Below are 23,479 nucleotides of genomic sequence, written 5' to 3'. Positions count from 1 at the left end.
CACCCCAAAGCCCTAGTTTTAGGGGTTTCTTCAGCTGCTTCAAACGAGGGCCACTAACAAACAAACGCTTTCTGTGGTCTGCTTCGCCCCGAGGTGCAGTTCTGTTTGCGGTAGGGTTGCGAGTCATTTAAATATGAACTATTCTGATTTTGATTTTGATTCTTCTTACCAAATCTAATTCTAAAGGATGCAAATGTTTGATTCCAGAATGGCTTCTGAAAATTCAAACTCAAAAAGGTTTTCTTTTAGTAGCAAACTTCACATGAATCAGTCGCTTTTTTTACGTTTATATACCGAATGAGAGTAATGAACAGAGTACTTAACAGAGATGTATCCTTATGTGCCAAATGGCAGCCTATCCAGTGGGGAATTTCTATAAACTATATATTTGTCCCTCCAAAATCCTTCTGAGACCTTTGTGCGGGTACGCTCAAGAACCAATGAAAACTATTAAAGCTCTTTATTTTATCTATTAATCTATTTATTTATTTTTTCAGTGGCTATCCAGTACCGGGTGTTTTCTTTTCAAATCCCATTTGGACTCGAGTTTCAGTTCCTGAACCTCGTCGGCCTGATTTCAGGCAAAAAAAAAGTTGGCTTCACTTTTATCAGTTGCACCAGCAGAGGACTTTAACTGCCAAATTTAAATAAACAAATGGGTAATAGCTTCCCCCTATAGTAGTTTTGACTTTATTATTTCCTCGTGCCTCATGAGATACGGTGTAACCCGATATATATTCACAAAGGTGATTCAAGATTTGCTAAGATAAATTCTCTTTTTTTTTCTTTTTCCCTTTTCTCTTTACGAATACTGCATCATCAAATGTTTGGACACATCTACCCAATAATTTTGAAGTATTAGGTTTGTGTCGACTTTTTCATGGCAATATGTATACAGTACTAATCAGATCTTGCAGGCTATTATGTAACCTTTAAGACTGAAACGTCAAACAGAGCCAGAGTAGTTGTTGCCTCATCTTCCTGTCTAGGGCTGTGTTCGAAACCGCATACTACATACTTGCATACTACATACTGCATACTCATCGATCAGACGGTATGCAGAGCGTTTACCCACAATGCATTTCGCTCCTGCCCGAGCCGAAATCAGCCGTCCTGAAGCTGATTTCACTTAAGCTCTAAACTCTGTAAACTTTAGCAACATTTGAAACATTTTCAGGTGAGAAAGTAGTCGTTTAGATCCCCAACGTGTTGAAAACCTGACAAAATACCGGTTATTTACAATTTTGTTCCGACGAATTTGGCGCTACTAAAGCTAGCCGCAGTGAGCAACGCACTTCCGGTTATTTTCACAAAAATAAAATACCCGTTGCCTTTTATCATAGGGAAAGCCATTACGATACAATTGGTGGTTTTGTTTTGAAAACAGGAAGTGAACCTACCCTCGTTGTAGCTAGCTTGAAACTGCCGTTTTGACAGGAAATGACGATCGGCGACGTCACATTACGTTGCATCTTGGGTAGTTTGAGTACGAGTAGTAACCTCATGATGCATACCCAACATTTCAGAGAATCTCTCGTTTACGCAAACTCTCATACGAACTCAAAAAGTTAGTATGAGTAGTAGGAGAAGTATGCAGTTACGAACACAGCCTATGTGTCTTACCAAGAGTAATATCGGTGTTCCTTTTAATCTCTGTATCTCCACCTGTGCCAAACCCGAGCAAATTGGAGCTGATATTAAAATTGGATTGGTAGCGTCTGACTGGCTGCTTGTGTGTGTGTGTTTGTTTTCAGTAATAGCGGTCACGTGAAGCTACACCCCAGCCTGTTCTTGCTGCTTCTGGTGCTCAGTCGCCTCTACCCCTCCCCCATGGACGGATCCTCATCACCTCTGGGACTTGCCCCTTTCTTGCCCTTTATCATGAGGTAGGTGTTCGTTCTGTGCGCACATGCGGGCAAACATGCAGTTGTCTCGGAGCATCTGCAGATTCTTCTATTTTGTGGTTGTTGTGAGTTGTAGATATCAATTACATGATTTAACCGAAAAGCTGAATATCCGAAAAAATGGCCTTGAATTTGAGAATATGTTCGTATTTGAAAATGTGAGATATAAGTGCGCCGGGACTAAGAATAAAAATACCTTGAAGTTCCTTTGTGTTTTAAAAAAGAAAAAACCTTTGAAACAAGCTTTTCTATCCTCTGTAAAAGGCATATTCTTCACGCCGATGCATCTTTCATTTAACAAAAGGACTGAAATCCTTCAACAGCATTACGTTTGTCATAACACAAATGGCCAGCAGCCCAAGATGGAGCATGCGAGTGTAATGCTCCCTCCATCAGAGGTTCCTTCCCTTTGTCATCACTATCAGTGATGGGTTTCCAGTCAGCTCACCTCCTTGTATAAAGTAAAAAGAGATGAGAATAACCAAGGGAAGGATCTGTCACGCACCTGCTCAGACGACCTTTCTCTGAACTGCAGCTCCAAGTAAAGAACAATTCACAATCGCAGAGACAAAACACCTGCAGTCTAAACATTACCGTATGAGTTCTTCTTTGTTTGTTATGTTGACACAGGTGCCTCTGCAACTTTTTATATGAATGTGTTGCATCTCGGCATCGCATCTTTTTAGTTATTTATTTATTATTTTAGAGCTGTGTCCAGCAGATCCAGTGTTAATCTTACACGCTGGTGTTTGACCGTGGATATAAACAAGCCAGGCCGAGATTTCTTTTTCTTGACGTTGTTTCTGCACAAGACAAAACTGCTGTCAAATCAGGCCTGCTCTCTACACTAATGTGTTGTCTCACATCGCAGTGGTTGTTTAACATAGTGTCTTGTTTTATCTCGAGTCGGCTTGCCGTTTCCTGAGGAGTGAACCTTCCAGGCGAATGGGAAACTGTAATCGCATCCTTCATTTTTCACATTCCTGACACGGAGAGACCTACAAATATTATTGGAACATGTTCAGCTACGTTTACTCCACCTGCAAACAGAATTTGTAGATTTATCTCCTGCGCATGTGTGTGGGAGGAGTGTTCGGTCTCTCACCGCAGAGTCTAGTTGAAAGGCTGGCAAAAAGGTGTTGCCTCCAGCGCAACTTCAGATGCCAGCAGACACAGCTGGTAGTGTTTGTGGATGGAAACGTTGGCAAAGAGAACAGATAAAAACCGTCTTCATCGTATGTTATGCTTTATCAGTGCAACTCTAAACAGGAACGCGAGAGCTTTTTCTTTGGAAGGACAAATTATTGTCATGTGTGAAAGAGACTTAACTATATCGTTGATATATATATATATATATATATATATATATATATATATATATATATAGATCTATATAGATATATATATAGATATAGATAGATAGATAGATAGATAGATACACAATATTCTGCTTGGATTATCTGCAGTGTAAATAGGGATTAAAGTGAATGGGATATCTTTACAGCTGGATTGCTTGTGTGTGTGTGTGTGTGTGTGTGTGTGTGTTGTGTGGGTTTGGGAGGTTACGGGGAGGCTTTGACCTTGTGTTTGGAATGTTCAATGGCAGGTTTAGATAAGAATACTTGAATACGGGCACTGGATACTTTGTGTTTCGAGTTAATGTTACATAAATGATGCATGATTATAGAGCGTTATTGGGATGTGCTTATACATTCTTGAGGAATTTGGCTGATGATAGGATCCCGGAGGCTGTTTACACGTAGTATTACGATGCATCTTGGGTGTCCGACATGTGGTCAGCTGTAAGTGCGTCATTTGAATCTACCCCACTCTCGAGGGACCACTTGTGATCAGACGTCAGTTCCCGACTCTAAAAGCAAATAAACATGATTGTTTACTTCTTCTTTACACCTGACTGAACTTGCAATAGTGTAACATTGTAAGATTATAAGAGAATGGCATCTTCAACCATTTAATCGCATCACATTTCTAATGTCAACAGTGTGCCTTTGTAGATGAGTCTGCTGGTCTATGTTTCCTTAGTCCAGAGTCGACTGAAACATCTTGGCAGCAAATCGATAGTTTGCCATACTTTTGTGACGGCACCCGTGGTTCCTACAGCATGAGCCCTCCTAAAAGACTTGTTATTTAGTGCCTCTATAAGGTTTCATCTTTTCAATGGATTGCTATGGAGTTTTGTCTTAGAATACATTTTTATAGCTTTGGAAACTCTGCACCTTTAACATGGTCATTAACCATTTAGATATCCTAGCTTCATCCTGTTCAGGAGTGCAACCGACTGTCAACGAGACCAGCTGATATTGGGCAAGAGGCTGAGTACACCCTGACTGACTGATGTACCCCAGGCTGCCAACACAGACCTGTACAATATGTGAACCAGCATTCATTTACAGGGGATGTTTCTTTAATTTCCTCTCGATTGATCTTAAAGCCTTTCCGCTGCTGCTCGGTGCTACTGTGTCCCGTCTCCAAGTGTTGTCAGTCTCCTCTTTCAACACCATCAGTTGGGAATTTGTTTTTTTTAGATATGTGTCACGAGTCGCATATCCATTATGCGAGTAGCAGGACTCTCGCGCTCAATGCACGAGGTTTGTGAGCCCCGCAGTAATACGGCAGCAATATGACTGTTGCAGCAAACTGCGAATCTTCTTCACCTTTGGAAAATAAAATAAAAAATACATCTTTCAGTACTGAAGCAAGTTAGGGAGGACTATTTGTGAAACAAAAAGATGGAAGTAGAAGTGCCACACATGACAAATGTTGAGGTTTCACAGCAGCCTTTGGGTGTAGTGTATAGTTCTTTTAAGTGGTCATTATCTTACCTGCAGCAGACAGTGGTTGGAGCGCTCTGTTTGGAGAATCATATGTTTTTGGGACACGTGAGCTAAAGTTAAAAGCTACTCAAACCTTAAAAGATTTAGGGTTTGAGCAGGAGCTATATTTGGATTTTTACACCTCATTGCTTTTGTTGTTTAGTTTGTCACTTTTCTCCTCTCAACCCGCAGAGCATCTACATAACATTATGCAACCTGTTCCAAAACCTTTAATAAGATTGCAGTTTGAAAACTCAGCAGTACAGCACACTGTAAAGGAGCCCCCCTGGTGATGTCGTTGGAAGGAATATTCTGCATGGCTGCACTTTACTAAAGCCTAATGGAGTCCTGGCCATGAGTTGGTGTAGTGTGGGAACTTGATTAAACTGTAATCTAAAGTTAGAAATATGCTATCTTGTTTCACTCAGGATATCGGGCTGACTACCACATGGTTACAGCAGGCATACGACATGGATACATTGGATTTATTCTCATTCTATTTTGCTCTCGTAATGTATTATAATGACATTCTGCAATTTCTGTGTAATGCTGCATTAAGCACATTGTCATAATTACTTAAATAAACTTTCTTCAGCTGCCTAAAACGCGTAGTTTTGAAATGCAAACTATGTAAGGCATTGGGCAAGTAGTGAACTTTTTCAAGCAGGAGTTGGAAGGACCTGAGAGATCACATGTCTATAAGTGGATGCATGAGAAATGCAGGATAAAAACAGATGATGCTCATTCGTTCTCTGATCTCTGGATCCAAACTCATCTGCTATGCATCAAGCCTGGAGGCTAAACTGCAGACAGTATTTTATTCATTTTTTTTTGCTCTGTGGATTTCAAATCATGAGCCCAGCACAGAAAGTACATTTAAGAGCATATTGACGTACTGTGTAAATGGCTTGATTCGCTGCGTATCAGTTTCATGCCGTTTGATCTTTGATTGAAAGTGTAGCAACTCAATAATGAAGTTGAGGCTACAGCTTGATGACTTATTTCCATCGTCTTAGTAACACATGGCCGTGATTAAAATATCTCATTCTCATAGATCCTTTCCATGCCTTAGAAAGCTGTGGCCACATTAGCAATGCAATATTATTTCTTCCCCCGAATGTCAGAGGGGGGGTCTTTATGTCAAAACTCTTTGGCTGCCCCTACAGTTGCGGGATGCATCACCGCTGTCACAAAAACAAATCTCCTTGTGAGCCCTTCACATGTACAGCCATACACGTCTTTGTGGTTTCTTCAACATAACAACAAATGCATGTCTTCCGAAGCACATAAAAAGGTCAAGCTCACCGTAAATGAAGAAAAATAGTGTTGGCGCAGGCCTGGAAACCAAAGTTGTGAACTGCGGTAACGCAGCCCTCAGATGCTAAGGGACAGTTTCAGACCTGAGAATGTTCAGAACAAGATTCAATATGGTTCAAAACACAGTTTTAAGGCTCTCCAGAGTTGCTTTAAGCTTAAAATCAATAGAAACTCTTACACATCAGCTACACCAGTTATGGAAAGTGCCAAGTGAATAGCACTTAAAATGAAATATGTGTAAAGTTGTGTGTAAACAGCTCAACTCTGAGAATCGGTTTGTTTCTCGGCTGTGAATGAAGATTTCAGCCTGACCAAAAAATAGACGGGCTGGTAACCTGAAACGTCTGTTCCCAGATGACGGTTGTTTTGGAATAGAATACAGCAGGTATGCTCGAACATCTCCTAAAATCCTAAAAACGACATCAGTGTTGTCGGCTTGCTTTTTCATGTGCTAGTTCGCTAATCAGTTGGTTTAAAAAAAAAAAAAAAAACAAAAAAAAAACTGAGACAACAGACCTTCCTCCTGTTGCCTAAGAGACACTATGCTCCATACATGGCAAATGGAAAACTAAGTTGGATCAGGACCGGATGAGTTTTGATACTGAGCAGTTACCAGAGCTTCAGATGTGCAGAGTTGAATTCTTCCAAATCAGAGACACGTGGGTTAATAACAAACGGACTTTGTGCCTCAACAAATTAGTCATCATGAATTCTTAAAGTAATTTCTTTAAGACCCCATCTCTTGTGGGTTTAGTTATCTGGACTTTGGCTGAGTCTGTTACTGTCAGAGAAGGAATGTAGCTCACACATCCACCCAAAATGAAGCCCACATTTTCGAGATGTTAAATATAGCTTTGGCTTCGGCCCTATTTCTCCACGCTGCCCGTCTCCTTCCCCCAACCTAATCTGCCCTGGCCTGAGGTTCTGAGGTCGATGACTGGCAACTGCCCCCTCTTTTCCCCGCTATGATGGTCATAGCTGATACTAATCAGCTGGTGCTCGGTTTTGTGTGTTGACATGATCAAGAACCCTACCTAAATGCTTCTCTCCATGATACCACATAATATTTTATCGTTATATCCTCCCACTTCCCCACCCTTGATTCTTAACATTCTCTTGCTCCCTGACCTCGGCATGCGTCACACATGCATGGGTTATGACGGTGGGACTGATGATGAAGATCAGACACGGTTATTTTAATAATTAACGGCTGATTAATAACATGCTCTATCTCCTCCAACGTATTTCTTTCAGCTGCTTCTTCTTCTTTCTCTGCCTTACCCCTAAAGCTTCGGTGTTGGGATAGTGATTTGTATCCTGTGATTTCAAGCCCTGACAGTTCTCCTTACTCTACCTGCCTCACTCCCTTCCTTTCATGTTTATTACTCACTTTCTCATATCTGATAACGTTGGAAAGGGCACAGCGCGGCCAGTAAACTTCAAAAAAAGGAACCACCGTCCATTTCCCCGAAGATGCTGCACATTTCTCCACGTTGCTCCTGCTATTGTAACTTTCTTGTGGACAGTGACGAATTGTGAACATATGCTGAGAGAAACCTGCGTTTGCCATCAGCAAAGGTTCACTGACCTGTTCCGCCAACTGCTTTTCATAATTTAAACTGATGTTGGAGCTGATATGGTAATGCGTGTCCACCAGCAGCTTTGTCACAGAGAAATGTAGAACTGCACTTATAAGACTGTTGTTTGCTCAAACCCCTGGAGGTGACTGTGCTTTTTTTAAGAGGGGGCTCAGCCTCCCTCGGCCTTTTGTTTTTACACAAAGCACGTGTAAGCTAATAGCACCACTCTTCTGGAGGTTTTCCATCGGAATAAGTACTAACTGATACCATTTTCAGTGCCACTTTTCCAAAGTTCCAGGCGAGCTAAACCTCTCCAGTTTCGACAATAAAAGCCTGTCGCAGAATAATTCTTTCATTTGTTCGCCTCTTTCGCCTCTGGCAGAACCGGCAAGGGAGTTTTTTTCTTTCTGCTGTTGCTCAGGACTGAATTGAAGATGAGTTTCAATGCAATCAGTTGGTTTCCTTAGCAAAGCAACTTTTTTTTTTTTTTTTTTTAATTGGCTTTGTATGAATTGGACTAATTTGGAAATTAATGAATTTGTTTTGATTGGATTGGGATTGGATTGAATACAATGAATTGGATTGTAATTGGCTTAAATTAGACTGTTGGACGGTCTTTGGTGACATTTGTTGTGATGTGACGCTTTATAAATACAAGTGAATTCAATTGAAATCAGTAAAATAACCACTTAATCCTCACTTGAATGGAAGATTGCTTAAAAGTCCAACTGCACAGTTCAGTACAACATAGTTTTTAGTATTTTAACCTGTAGAAATATTTCCTGACATGCAGGAAACATCCATTTTTATTTTATTTTTTTCAAATTTATGGACACTTTGTGGGACTAAACTCAACAGTTATGTTCTAATCCATTTTCTGCTCAACATATCCAAGCAGCCAGACATATCTTTAGAAAAGTTACAACATAATAACAAAACTATGAAAAAAATAAATAAAAATGAACTGCCCAGCTAAATATATAACCAAATAACTGAGTGTTTTTTTTTAATAGGACCAAATAAAGGGGTGAAATTGTGGAGAGCATTTACACATCGTTTTGAAAATGTGTACATCGCACATCAACGGTTATCAAACGATTTGGATCTTTTACGACTGAATACTTCACAAGTAGTTTTTGGGAATTCTGGAGTGTTACATTACTGTTTACACAATTAAGAGATGAAGAGATAATGAACATAATGATTTTTCTTCATCTCAAGTCCCAGATTTACACCTAACATAGTGTGTGAAAATGAACAGATTCAAGGTCCACGCACGCTGGTGGTAGTAGAACTGAAAGCTGAGCAGCTACACCTCTTACATCCGTAAAATAATGATTGTTCACCAGCTACATTTTCTCCATAGGCATGAACGGGGAAAACAACCTAAATTATTTTAACTGTTGCTCCCTCACTTCCTAATTGGGCTGTAGTACATTCTGTGGTGACAGACTTTGATACTGTGGCTTGTTTATCCAGCATGTTGCAGTCTCAGTGGAGGAAACCGTTCTCCCAGCTCTCCAAAATGAGGCCCAGATGAGCCTGGTCCATGCCAGTCAACAGTCTGCCTACTGATCCCACAGGGGACGCCGCTGTTTCTAAAATTACACCCTTCCAAACTGTCATTTCCTTTTGCAAGAGTTTCAATGGGACAAATTAGCACAAGATAGTTCACATATGGGCCCCAAAACAGGGGTGGGGAGCGATTAAAAGTGAAGAGCGGGCACGGATTGTGGCCATTAGGTGGGTATATGTTTGAGATGTGCGTGTGCGTGTGCGTGTACATAAAAGTCACGTGTGGAGCGTTTAGAGCTGAAGAATGCAAATTGTTGTCTGTGCTGAACACAGAATCTTGGGCTGTCTGTCTGGTCGTACGGGTGCATTTTGTGTGCGTTTGTGCGAGAGTGAGAGGGACGGAGACGTGCCCACAGCAGGTGGAAAAGCATTTGCTGTGACCCTTGGCCCCCCCAAACAGCCCTTTCTTTGTTTAAGCATCCAATGATCTCAGGCATCTCGTCTTTTATTGTCAGTGTCGCTTCGTCAAATCATGGAAAGATTAAAACTTTGTTTTAGCAGCTTGTTTCACCTCCTCCCACGTTGTCTGTTCTTAACATGTGCTCCCGCGGCCACACGTGTGCGCCTTTGAACGCATCTCGCCCCCGCTCGCACCAAAGCTCAAAAGACGAGCTTCTTTTTCATCTCAGCATGCCGTTGCAGTGATGGATCGGTGTTTCACGTTTCTCTGGATGCCTCTGCTGAATTTTCCACAGTGGAGCTAAGCTGCTGGTCTGGTCTCAGCAGCGAGCTTCAATGCCAAGATGGGCCCTATAAACAGCCTGCAACATACGTGCACCAACCCTTCTCCTTCCATTTTTTAATTTATTTTTGTATGTGTGAGCTTATTTCAGTTTTTCTTAATTTGTTTCTTGAACTGAGCAGCTCTTCCTTGACTGTTTGCCGTCGTGATTATTGAGGAGAGAGGATTTGTGCTTTATACATTAAGGGCTGTACGAATGGACGTGTGAAAGGGTAACTGTAACTCGCAGGGTAAATTGTTTTAGCTGGTCAATAACACCCAAAAGGTGCTTTATAAATGGAGCCCATTTGTCATTTTAGCAGTATCTACGGACGTCGAAGCCAATACCAACTCCAAGAAACTTTTTTTAGGCAGGCTTGTAAGACACCCTCTGTCCTTTTTCCTGCTGGATATTTTTCTTGTGGCTCGACTGAAGAAGTATTTTCGCCCTTTAAAGTGATTACATTATGGTGTTGGTTTTTCAGTTCAAGTCCTGGCACCAAGACTGCAGGTTCGTAAAGGACAAATTAGGCCCCAAAGTAGTATTCTTCCCACATGCCTGAAAAGAGAAGGTCAGGTTGGGATGCATTCAGTTGGTCGCAACCTGCAATTTATGTCATTAGATGCCACTACACTGTACACACTCGACCTTTTAGGCCAATGCAGACGGCAGGTTTGAGTGCGTGCTGGTCTGCTAAGTAAGCCTGTTCTACACCTAATCAAAGCTTTACATGCATCCGTGTTGTTTTATTGCTTCTTGTGCTCTTAGCCCGCTCGCTGAACATTAAGTCGGATGCGCGTATTTGTCTGCAGAAACACCGGGAAACTTAAGCAGATGACTAAATCAATGTCACATGGTTCAACATGAGCACTTGTGGAAAGCATGGTATTTCAGCTGGATGCACTATGCCAGTGGTTGTGAATAAAGACATACTGGTCTGTAAATTCATTCTCTAAAAGCCAGTGAAATGTGCTGGCAGAGCAGACAGTTTTTTTCTAGTTACCCACTGGTTAAGGGTCAAAGGTTGTGCTTAATGTTAGGCTAACTTGGTGTGTAATAAGTTACATTACATTACGGTCATTTTGTAGATGCTTTTATCCAAAGCAACTTACAATAAAGCCTGGTTTATAGTCGGTAACGCAAGACGCAAAGCAAGACGCAAGAAGAAACGCAAGCCCCCCATTGCGAGCTTGCGTGTGTCACCTCAATTTTCTAAACTTCACGCAAGAAAAGACGCAAGCCTACTACTTGAAAACGACATACTCATCGATCTGACAGTATGCAGAGCGTTTACACACAGTGCACTTCACTCCTGCCCGAGCCGAAATCAGCCGGCCTGAAAAGCTGATTTCCCTTAAGCTATAAACTCTGTAAATATGTAACTTTAGCAACATTTGAAACATTTTCAGGCGAGAAAGTAGTCGTTTAGACCCCCAAGGTGTTGAAAATCTGACAAAATACCGGCTGTTTACAAGAAGAAGAAGCATGAATCACTCGAAGAGCTCCTGGCGGTGAATTTCCTTTCATCGTAGTAGGTTTGTCATTGAAAAAAAACGCTACTCCACCTATTCTCCTGGCGGTGAATCGCCATGCAGCACACGCAAGCGCCGGCAAAGCAAAATGAAGTATAAACGTCTCGAGCCATTAACATACGCGCAAGAAGAAAGCGCAAGGGCAGTTAAAAGAAGTATAACTCAGCCTTAAGTGTGTTCCACGTCGGTAGGCAAAAGAACTTCAGGTCACAAGAAATCATAAGTGCATTTCCTTCCAAAACCAAACAGCTAAGAGCATAACTAGTGCTAGAGTAAGTGCAGTAAGTTAGGTAACGAGACAAATGGGAAGACAATTTAGGAAACAAATAAGTGCGTAAGAAGCTAGGACGAAACAGGTGATGTCGGATCTGGGTCGTGTTTCCTGAAGAGATGGGTTTTTAGCCGAAAAATGGGCAGCGACTCAGCTGTCCTGACATCAGTCGGGAAATCGTTCCACCATCGGGAGGCCAGAACAGAGAAAAAGTGGACTACAGCTACCCACCTGGCACCTGCTCCGTTTGGTCCAGACTTTTCTGGCTTTCTCAGTACAGTTGACGCTAAAATTAGAGGTGTGAAATGTCCCCTCGGCCGTACTCTGAATCAAACAGCCGAAAGCGTGCGCTACAAAGAGTCGGGCTCGGTCTGGATCACATTGAACCTCGGTGTGGTTGTTTCTACTGTGAAAACATTTTAAGGATGGTTTGGTCGGCTGCACCGTTCGCAAGAAGTGACGTTTTCACCAAAAGCGGCCATATTTGGCCACGTATCTGCACATTAACGCAGAATCTCACCTCTAAATGAATCACTGTCAAAAGTCCTTGGTCTGGACAACCGTGCAGATCTAGCTATTTCCTCCTCTTATCTCATCCATGCATCGGCCGTGTCCTCCTCTCTTGTCAGCTGTGGCCGTGTTCTGACACTGGAGAAGGAAAAAGCTACCAATTTGTAAACGTGGACACTCAGAGTGACTGGGCCACATTCTAAATGACTCTGGGTTTAAGACTTATGCATTTGGGCAATAACGCAATGTAGCAGGCTATTCCCTGGCTGGTGAGGTAATGAGTGGAAAATATTTTATTTCAGGTTATTCGATGATCTGCTGGCCTAAAGGCTGTTTTTTTTTTTTTTTTGTTAAAAACGTTGGCCTTTGCAGTAGAAGAAAAAGGCAGACGGAAACACATGGAGATATTACATAACCCATTTGTAACAATAACAGCCCGTCCAAATAAAATACCTCCCTGGTCATCGGTCTAACTTAAGAATTGACCAATGACATAATGTCGCTGATGATTAATTATATTAATATGACTTGTAATTGCATTATTTTTCATTGCAAAGTCACAACTGTTAAATTAATGACACTCTGGGCTAATCATAACAAGCCATGACTTGTGATAATTAGGAATCTTCCCACATCCTCCATTAACTCAAGCATACGATGTTATGCAATGAAAGATGGAAAGATTAGCATAACAAAGCAGCCGTCCATGTTCCAAAGCTTGAATAATTCTTCGCGATGGTGACGTTGCTGCTGTGTGTGTGTGTGTGTGTGTGTTCCCCAGATGCGGTCGCTCCGCCGTGTATCGGACCAGAGAAATGGCAGCTCGGGCCCTCGTCCCTTTCGTCCTGGTCACCCAGGTCCCGTCCACGGTTCATTCCTTACTGCAGGAGCTCCCTCGAGAACCGGGACCCAAAATCCAGCACAACCACATCCACGGCACTCTGCTGCAGGTCTGCTCCCACGCACACATCAGCATGAGCCATTGCACTCATACTTCACATACACAGCACTCAGTGGGGGTGGGGGGGTATAATCACAAGTTGTTTAAATGACCACAAGTGCTCATCTAGAGTTGGATACAAAACCTCAATCATAAGATCGCCACAGAGACATACAAACTTACCTCGGGTTGCATATTATATATAATATTTATCCCATGGCAGACTGAAACCCAAAACCCTCCTTTTGCTTCCCTCTAGGGAGGAAGTTATTACAGTCACTCCCCACTCTTTTTTTTTTTTGCCATCTGAGCTCCATGTTTCCTTCAGGAGAGCTACACGTCAATTCCACTTGTCAAACATTCATTCTGCACATATATTACATTTACATGATGATCTGTTCCGCATGAGCCTCGCTGAGTGCAGATTCATGAAGCGTGCAAAGAGTTCAGACGCCATGTTGCCCTCCACTGTGACACACTTACTTATTTTAATGAGCGTGGATACAATATTAACATTCAAATCTGTCATCATTATTGGGGATCAAGTGGTTTGAACGTTTCTTTCCGTTTTATTTCCATTTAGTTCCTCGAGACAATTTTCAGTCACTTTGTTTTTTGTTTTTTTAACGAGTGGCTCCACGTGTTATTGATATCATACATGTGGAGGAGGATGCACCTGCATGTTCATGTGAGTAATGTGACCCTTGGTTCTGTCAGTGATTGCATTGTTCCACTGATCAACATGTGGTGGTATACTACCAACAAGTAAAGGTGGGTGTCAACAGTACTGGATTTAAACTTTTTCATTTCCAAGGAGGAAACTCGTCACATGAGAATGTTCCCGTTTTTTTTTTTTTTTTTTTTTGCTCTTAGTTCCCCTGTAGTTGTGGGATGGGGTGGGATGGCCACTGCTTTGAAAATGAATCTCCATGTGAGCCCTGCACATGCATAGCCACACTCCTGTTGTCACGCAGAAGAGGCTGACAAGGACGACTTATCATAGACTCTAACAAAAAAAAAAGTGGCATGATTATTTTTTTCTTTATATATTATGATATGCTTTAAAAACTTGCACTTCTGACTAGGGCTGTAGCAATACACTAATCTCATGATACGATACGATACACGATATTCAGCCAACGATTCGATACGATACGATTCGATACACTAAGGCTACGTTCAGACTGCAGGCCTTGATGCTCAATTCCGATTTTTTTGTGAGGTCGTTCACATTGCTATTAAATGCGACCTGTATGTGGCCTGCTGTGTGAACGGCTTACCGCCCCATACTATCCCGCATGCGCAGAAGAGCGTACCATGACGTCATACGCAGAGAGCGTGCCCAGTGTTTGCGGAAGTAAACATGGATGGTAAGAGTAGGAATGCATATATTGCGATTTTAAAGTTGTTGTCCAGCCGGAGCCAGCACATTAATCACGGCATAATTTTAAAGAGGATATTAAAAAGAAAAAGAGCTAGGCTTTTGGCCGTGGCCTTTTGTGGGGCAGTGGCATCGTCTATCCAAAGACACGTTTGGGTGCGTCGTCGTAGCCAGGAGTGGTGGGACTGTGATGTGAGCGGCTTTTCAGACGCGGACTTCATTCAAAATTTTCGGATGACAAGGAGGTCTTTCATTTTTCTTTATGAGCGTCTTTCTTTAGCGCTATCACGACAAGACACACACCACCGACGGTCCATATCGGTGAGCAAACGCGTTGCGGTTGGACTGTACTGGCTGGCAACAGGTGCTTGATGACGCGTAGGTTGGATAAATGCGCCCTGGCCATTCAGACTGCAGTCGCATGGCAAAAGATCAGATGAGTATCGGAATTAGGACCACATATCCAAGTGGCCTGGATCGGATTTGAAAAAAATCCGATCTGTGCTGTTCATACTGTCATGAAAAGATCAGATACAGGTTGCATTGTATTGTATAACCTTAATGTTCTGTGTTTTCACTAATTGTAACGTCTGACTTTTCAATAAAGTTTGCTTTTAAAAAAAAAAGTAAAAAATAAAATTAAAAAAATAAAATAAATAGATACTCGCGGCTGAAATATCGATATATATCGCAGTATCGATAAAATTGCTCATCTCTACTTCTGACTCGTTTTGAAGTTGGGCGAATTTCGTTCCGAGCATTCCTGGGCCTGAAACTGTCCTGGACCACTCGGGGACTAAGATACGACAGCATTGGTTTCCAGCCCAGCACAAATCAGGTGTTGCTTTTATGGTTTCATACCAAATACATAACAGTTAAATAAACTTTCACCATTACTTATACATTTTTAACGGTACCTGAGGAAACACGGAAAAAGAAAGAGCTAAAGTGACTGAACAAGAGATGGGACGAGAATAAACATCAGATTGGACGGACGGACTCGGGCTGAGCTTTGTTGTTGCTGTCGACAAGAAAGAACTAATTGGCTTTCTTGTTCTGATATGCTTGCGTTGCTCTTTCAGTAAAGTTTCCGAAGTTCGGGTTGATAATCATAAAAAGAATGGACTCGGGATCATTTCCCCCTCTGCTCTGAAAAGGCTGTAAATCGGAGGATATTAAAGGAGAATTCCTGTGATAAACTAATGAAATATTTGACATTTTCTCCAGACATACTTTAGTACTCTGTATCACAGCTAACGGGGAAATGCACAACATTAAGACAGTGGCGTATTCATCCCTGTTATGTGATTTATCAGAGGTTGAAACCTAAGCTGTAACATTATTTTTATCATCTCTGCCTTGGAGATGAAGCCTCACTTGGCCACCTCAGTTCAGCCTGTAAAGAAATTCCTCTCGCGTGTGAAGTTTTTGCGGATTTCACACCAAAAACCTGGAAGTTTGCAGCCTTTTTAAGGTTCTCTGCCAACTCGCAGTATGGGCCACTGTGATATCGTGCAGGGCTTAGACGGATGACTGTTTTCACGACAATGGCGTTGCATCCCACAGCTGTTAGGGGAGCCAAAGGGCAAAAAAAATCTCTTGTGATGCTTTCTTTTCGCTACTTCTGCTGCTCATCTAACACGCAGAGTCTCTGTGGGTCCCACAGGCGCAGTATCCACACAGAGCTTGTCGAGACAAGGCGGTTATCGCAGGGTAAATACCAGTGTTTAGTTCTGTCATCACACTCTGACAGACTCAACCAAACAGTCTGCCGGTAATATCAACAGTGACGGTAGAACAGGGAGAGGGAGTTTCCCCAGCCTTTTATTGAACACAACTGATGGGGTTGGCGAGGGAGACTGTGGGCGTGGAGCGGGTGAAAGCCGTACCCAGGGGTCAGCGCGAGGAATGAAAACTGCAGCCTTTTCTCCAGGAGAAGATGGAACACTTATGGTTTGATAGCGGCCGGGACTCCGGGGAGGTCCGCCGTGGGATGGAGGCACGGATTGAGGAGGGGAGGTGGGCCTCTTAAAAGCTTAGACGAGATTTCAGGAGGAGAGTGGTTTTTAGTTTGCTTTCCTGTCATGGCTGCCACATGTGGATCTTCCACAGATGTCTCCTGATCCTCTACTCATCCATTTCCATCTAGTTTTCCCTCTTTTTCTGCGTTTGTCTGCTACTCGTCTCCCCATGAAACAGCTCAAAGTATGCAAAGTCTGCAGAGTGTGCAGAGTTGGGGTTATCGTGTGAAATGTAACATAATGCAGATATATAAGCTCTACTTTTGATTTGAAAAGTTAACATATCAATCGATGACACAGAAAATCTTTTCCATAGTTTTTGGGAAAATGCGTTTGGCTCATTACTGAACAAAAAATATGACAAAGAAGGCTGCTGAAGTACTGCAGATAAGGATTGGAAAATATTTTTATTTCAAAACTACATCCTTTTTTTTTCTTTTCTCCTCTGTTCCTAAACCATTAAAGAGTATTAAAAGATTGCATCCCTGCTCTTTTGGAAGTATTTTTTTTTTTGGTTGTTTCTCCTGTACTCCCTGCTACCTCCTGAAAGCTCTTCTCATAAAAAAACAAAAACAAGGGTGAGATCATATTGTGTCCCGTTCTGTGCAGTTTAGTGTGTTAAATAACCAATGTTGCTTTTTTTGTCCCGTCAGATGTCTCGTGTCCACCGCATCTACGTCTTATCATGCATCATGTGCGTGCTGTTTTACCAGTTACGAGCTTTTTTTTGTCACTTGTCAACACAGCAGCTTGGTTTACACGTGAGTAAACTTCAGGCAACGTGATACACGTGCGCTGCCAGGCCAAAAAGAAAAGCCAAAACCCGAATTTAACTAAGCAAATGGGTTAGAGCCTTCCATTGGAAAGATGCAGTAATTATACTATATTTGTCAACTACTAGTTCTTTAACCCTAATCGATTCCCGTTCCTGAAACAGCCGTGTTGGAAGACGCATCCTATTTTCCTCGCCTGAAGATCACTTAAATGTTTGTTGAAATCAAAATGAAGAAAATCAACAGTAGAGCTCCCGGCAAAGTCTAATAGTGATTGAAAGAGCATTTCCACATGTTCAGTATAATGAGATCTTAAGTAATTGGGACTAAACGGTCGCGTAGCCTTAACAGAACCATTTATCAGTGAGGCTATTTCATGGAAAAATACACTTTAATGTGCTGAGGAGCGTAAACATTAGGCTCTGGAGCAGTGGGAATTGTCACGTGGTCAAACGATTCCAGAGGGATGGAAGCATCGGGGTAAAAAGAGTGGCGAGTGAAGCTCTGGACCCATCATGCTTAGAGCAGTGTTATGATGCGGGGTTACTCCAGTTGAAATGCTTGAGCCCAAACCTGGAAAAAATACTCAGCGATCAGGTTTATTCCATCAGGAGACGATGACACGGGACTATTCTAAGATGACTGTGTCAGCATGAGACATGCCTTTCACACATGGACCGGCCAGCACAGAGTCCAGAGCCAAACCCCCGCAGAGAATCTTTGGGATGTGCTGGAGAAAACTCTCCCGTCATCATCAGTTTTTCACCCAACTGTTCTTTTAAACGGGCGCAATTAGGACAAAAATGCACCACAATCAAGATGAGCTCAAATAATTGCGATCACAGGATTTATTTATTGATTTTTACAGACTTATACACAACAAAATCAACACTTTTCCGACCCACTGACTGAAGACCAGTATTTATCAGCTCCAGCCATCATTAATTGCTGCATTTTCCACACCGTGATCCTTGTCCGGGAACTAGGGTCTTCTAGGGGTTCCTTTCTCAGGCGCCATGGGAGAAATTTCAGCCCAAGTAAGGCCCTGGTATGAAGGTAGTACTTTTGCACCTACCCTGAATGGCTGTAGATAGGCTATAATAGGCAGAATAGGATATTGTCTCGCATTTTTCGTATGCCATGGAACCAGACACTGTTTAAGCATCAATGCAAACGTGTATTTGGCGTAAGAAATTACAGTGGCCTATAGGTAGGCGTGGGTGTCGACACAACGGAGAAAACAAATCTCGTACCTCCATCCACTTCATGGTCAGTTCTCCTTGTTGCTTCTGACTCTCCTCTGTAAGAATTTCCTTATGTCCATCACCACGTTGACGGCATGTAATAAATATATATAAATATGGGCCGCAGGATCTTGCCCTGGTATGGAGGTAGTACTTTTGCACCTACCCTGAATGTCATGCGGGGTAGGGCTCTCAGAGGTGTACATTTCTGATTGGTTGAGCACACCCAGTTTTATTTCCCATCAGCCATGTTAGATTTTTTTGGCTGTCGTGGACATTACACCAGTTAACTTTAAAGTTGGTATAGTTGTTAGTGTGTTGAACACAACTTTCCAACTCTGACCTTCTTTTTTGGAGTTCCAGAATAAGCAGTAGGGCATTGTTGCCTCTAAGACAGACAACCGAGGCAGCATCAGGATTTAGAGCAATAACAAAGGAATCTTAAATTTTTTTCACAGCAGCTATGCTTTGAGGCACAAATATAAATGCCCAAAACCCGATAAAAGTATGTAACCTGGAGAGATTTTGAGTTATTACAGCTGAAGCGAACTTACTGGTGTCACTGAAGGCTCAGCCTGGCACCTAATTAAAGAAAAAAGCAGCTAATATGAAAATCCAGGGGATGGATTATATGCTAATCTAAACGCCAGCGATTGAAGCAGCATTTCCATTGGAACAATTGAAAAATAAGTTCTGCATCAGGCAGCAGCGAGCCAGCGATGGAGGAGGAAAGCATTGTGACTCTTCATTTCTTTGTAAAAACTTGAAGTCTTTTTGCCAACATGAGTTTTGTTCTGCAGGTGTGTTTTCACCCGTTTAAACAGCAGAGTAACCTCTCAGCTGAGACTATCGCTGTGGGAGTAGTTGGCATCAGTTTCCAGAGTTTGACCACATTGTGAAGCATCGAATCCAAACGAAATGCCATCAAAATATACAGAGTCTGTATGTTGAAGCAGCATGATTCTTAACCTTTTAGTCTTGGTGTCCCTTGACCGACTGCAGCTTGAGCAGGCCACACTAATAAGGTCACAACTGGAATGTCTGAAGAGGCTGCGCTGTTGCTCCCAAAGTGAGAGAAGGCTAGCCTCCTTTGACTTCTTGGTACAATGTCAGAGCAAGAGAATGTGGACTCATTGGTTCATTATTTCCACAAAGGCGTCGATGCATTTAGCCGCGCCGCATCTGCTCATCTCAAGACCCGTTTCCATTCCTCCCCTCATAGTTCTTTTTACGAACTTTCTGTCCATCCATCCAGACAAAACGGTTGAGATGCACCGCCGGACGTCGCCTCCGCACCGACACAAACCGATCCGAACGGGATGTAGCGCAGCTGGTGCCTGCGGGCCTTCCTTAGACATTTAATTTCCTTTTTCCTTCCAACAAAAGCACCAAACCTCACACACCGTCTCCTCAGCTCCATCGCTTCTCTATGTACATCACAAACACAAGGTGCCACATGCTTTATAAAAATAGATTAAGAACGTGGCGAAATGGAAACAAAATGTACTCCCAAGTTATGTGAAATAACTCTTTTATAGGCCGATGTGTTAGTTTTATTGATATTCTGCTGTTTCTGCAACGTGGCAGTTAATATTATTTATCAGCGTATTGGCTATAAACTGTCAAATGTCCTAAAAGGGAGATGGAGAACGGGGATTTTGAGTTGCTGACAACCGTCCCGACTGCGGTGGATATATCTGTAGCATCTATCTATATCCAGGCTATAGATAGCAGGTGTGGAGGTTTTATCGGTGGGTGAGGGCACAGGGGAGATGATGGAGGCAGATATGTGAGGAGTGTGCAGCTGTGGGAAGAGGCCAGGAGTGCCATAGCAGGAGCTGCAGAGCTCTGTGCAGGTGAAGTGGTCTAAACATAGCAAGACGCACAGATAGAGGTCTGCAGCGTACGTGTGGAGAGGAGCATCACGCCGGCACTCGCTGATAGAGCCGATAGGGGCCGTGCACGCTCGAAGTGTTTGTTTGTGTGTGTGTGAAATTCTCTACATTCATGCGTATGAGGAGGAGGCGAGACGTTCAAAGCTCATCTGGTGGAAAAAGGGGGGGAGTGCGTGCACGCCTGCGTGTGTCTTAAATGAATGTGTGTGGTGTTTGCTGAGATGACGAGGATATTGTGTTTTGGCCTGGGGACCTGCTTAATGGACAGTAATACGCTTCATTGTGTGTGTCGGTGGGTAACGGGGAACAGATGTTTGTGCTCGAGGGAGAAATGACTTCCTCTGTTATTGTCTAAGAACAACTGTTAGTTAGCGAAGTGCTGGGAACCATCACAGCTACTGAGGCCAGCCTCTGCCACCCTGCTGACTTTAACACACATACCGTAAAGAAGCCCGACACCCACCCATGAGATGATGTTTCCGTCCGGCCCCGACTCCCAACACCAGTTGATCTGCGCTCGAGTGTTTCAGCAGGTCGACCACGTCACTGTGAGAGGACCTCTGTGCTAAAATTTTGTTCAAATGATCCATAACGGCAGAGAACATGTTCTGTTTGCTTGTTTTAAAAAGGCTCACAAGGAGGCACGTTTCACTGTGGAAATGAGTGTCTTAAAAATGATTCTAATAATGGTAATGCGTATTATCAGTATGAAAACACCGTCATGGAGTCCACGGCTGCTTGTTTATGTGATTTCCGTCTTTTTGTCACCAGTGCGGGTCCCTCAGCAGCACAAACGTTTCCAACCATGTGGACTGAGCGCGCAGAGGTACCAATGCTCCTGGATCCATGTCTGATTCACAAAGAAACGCGCAAAGCAAATGAATAGGAGAAGAAGAACAACATGGGTGTGTTCATAGATATGTATAGAATGGCTAGATGTCTCGTCCGCGTTGCTGGTCAACGGAGTCGAACGTCCGCAGATGGCCGCCATCTTACCACAGGCAGCTTCTCTCGCCGACGACATTGTGTTGATGGTGAAACATTCAAACATTCAAGACATAACTTGCTTAATTCTCAAACGTTTAGGTTATTATAAACATCAAAGTAGTAAGCTAATTATCACACAACAGACGAAGTCCATGTTTATTTTTTAAAATAAAAACGTAAATATTTCACGTTTATTTGCCCCATGACTCAACTTTATTTATCCCTTAGGATGAAATTCAAGTCCCCAGTAGCTCCAAACACACACATAGGATCTCTATAAATCTAAAATACAGTATAATATAGAATAATTAATATAATATATAATTAAAATATAATTAATATAGAATAATCTAAAACAAAGTGTAAAAAAGAATATAGGCTATACAAGATATACAAAGTAAAGAGAGTTAAATAAAATAAGTTATAGCACTATGGTTGAGTTATTGCCCATATTGCACTGCACTGCACTTAGTTAATTACACATTGTATGCACATAGTCTGACCATAAATAGATAAGATATTGCACAGTAGTGACGTGAATTATTGCATAGATGACCGAATAAATAAAATATCGCACAGGGTCTTTTAGTATGTAAAATAGTGTAAAATCGTGGAGATTTCTGCGAGATAAGAGTAATAGCGTCAGAGCAGATCACTTACCGTAACTATGGTTACCTCAGGTTTGACTGTCTCCCGGACATCTCACCCTGTGGTAAGATGGCCGACTTGTGCGAATGTTCTAAACTCAGACGTAATACATCTAGCTATTCTATACATATCTATGGGTGTGTTGTCCTCACTGCAGTGTAGCAACTGTAGCTATACAACCGGCTAACTCTGATGCAAAAAGACGTCGAGTCGTAATGAGCATTTTCTTGCTGTTTACTATGGCTTCCATAGTGAAAACTGTAAAAAAAGAATAAAGTTTGACTGTTTTAGCAAAAATCTTGTTATGAAATATACATGTAAATATATGTAAATAGAACGTTGTAACTAAGTGTAGTCTTTCCTTTTTAAATAATATTTTAACTTATTAACCTAATCATGAATTTGTACTTACGACATCGCTTCTAGTGCTGGTAGCAGATGGATTTCACGTGCACACATTCAGATTGTATACTTTCCGATCTACAGGAAATGACCTCAAACTTCCGGAACCGATCTACAGCCTGTCAAATTAAAAGTCCTTTAAACATTTTGCCTTAATGGCAACATTTGTTGGAACCTTTTCACGTCCTCGTTGAGAAAAAAAGCTACGGGAAAAAGGTTTCTTTGCATTTCCTTTGGGCACGAATACTAACAACTAACGTTGTTTTGGTTGAGATCTCACTTTCTGGTAAAAATCGGACTTTATCCACTTCCGTGTTCTAAGGTGCCCTCAGTTTTGCCCCCCCTTCCACAACTTAACTCCATTTTTATCAGGGGCCATTATGAGGGGCCCAGCTTTTATTTAAATCACTGTTCATATTTGAGGAAATGCAGTGCTCCCTTTTAGCTTAACGTACCTAAACAGAGTAGTAGACGGATTAAAGCTTCAGAGCACAAGGCAGGAAAAAATGGAACGACAAACAGTTTGTGCGCCGCGGTTTTGGCTGCTGTGAATTCCTCTTTTTGAGGTGTGAAAGTTTCTTGGTTTCACAGTTTGATCAGAATACTGTTCGGCTCGTTCATTATTCAGCGCATCTGTCTGTATTGTGCAAGTTACTCGTCTGAGTAGGTGGCACATGATGCACACGAGTCTGTTCATAAATCAGATGGAATGGCTTTTTGATTAGCTGCACTCAGCCAGTTCTCAGCACTTTGTCAACTCTTGGCGGGTCAGTTTGGCCGGTTGTGTCCCTTGAAGTTACAGACGTTACATCAGAGCAGCTAATGTGGTTAAAACTACTGAAAAAAAGGCACTGATCACCTCATCCCAAAGCCATGTCTAGTTGGGAAACCTTGGGCGCTGACTGTAATCAGAATGTTATTTGACACCACTGGGTGTTTTTTT

General features: G+C 42.3%; 1 protein-coding gene across 2 annotated transcripts in view; it reads left to right on the top strand.

The window, feature by feature from the left end:
- thada (THADA armadillo repeat containing) overlaps window positions 1-23,479 on the top strand; it is a 128,802-nt gene that overhangs the window by 56,127 nt on the left and 49,196 nt on the right. For both annotated transcript variants that reach the window (XM_075474637.1, XM_075474639.1), the window contains 2 exons: window positions 1,755-1,886; window positions 13,027-13,195. In XM_075474637.1, coding sequence (XP_075330752.1) covers window positions 1,755-1,886; window positions 13,027-13,195 — 301 coding nt within the window. The remainder of the gene's footprint in view (window positions 1-1,754; window positions 1,887-13,026; window positions 13,196-23,479) is intronic.

This window comes from Odontesthes bonariensis, chromosome 2 (assembly GCF_027942865.1).
Source record: "Odontesthes bonariensis isolate fOdoBon6 chromosome 2, fOdoBon6.hap1, whole genome shotgun sequence".
In the NCBI taxonomy this organism is placed as follows: domain Eukaryota; kingdom Metazoa; phylum Chordata; class Actinopteri; order Atheriniformes; family Atherinopsidae; genus Odontesthes; species Odontesthes bonariensis.
Note: the sequence above shows the minus strand (reverse complement) of the source record. Positions and strands in the feature narration are given on the sequence as shown.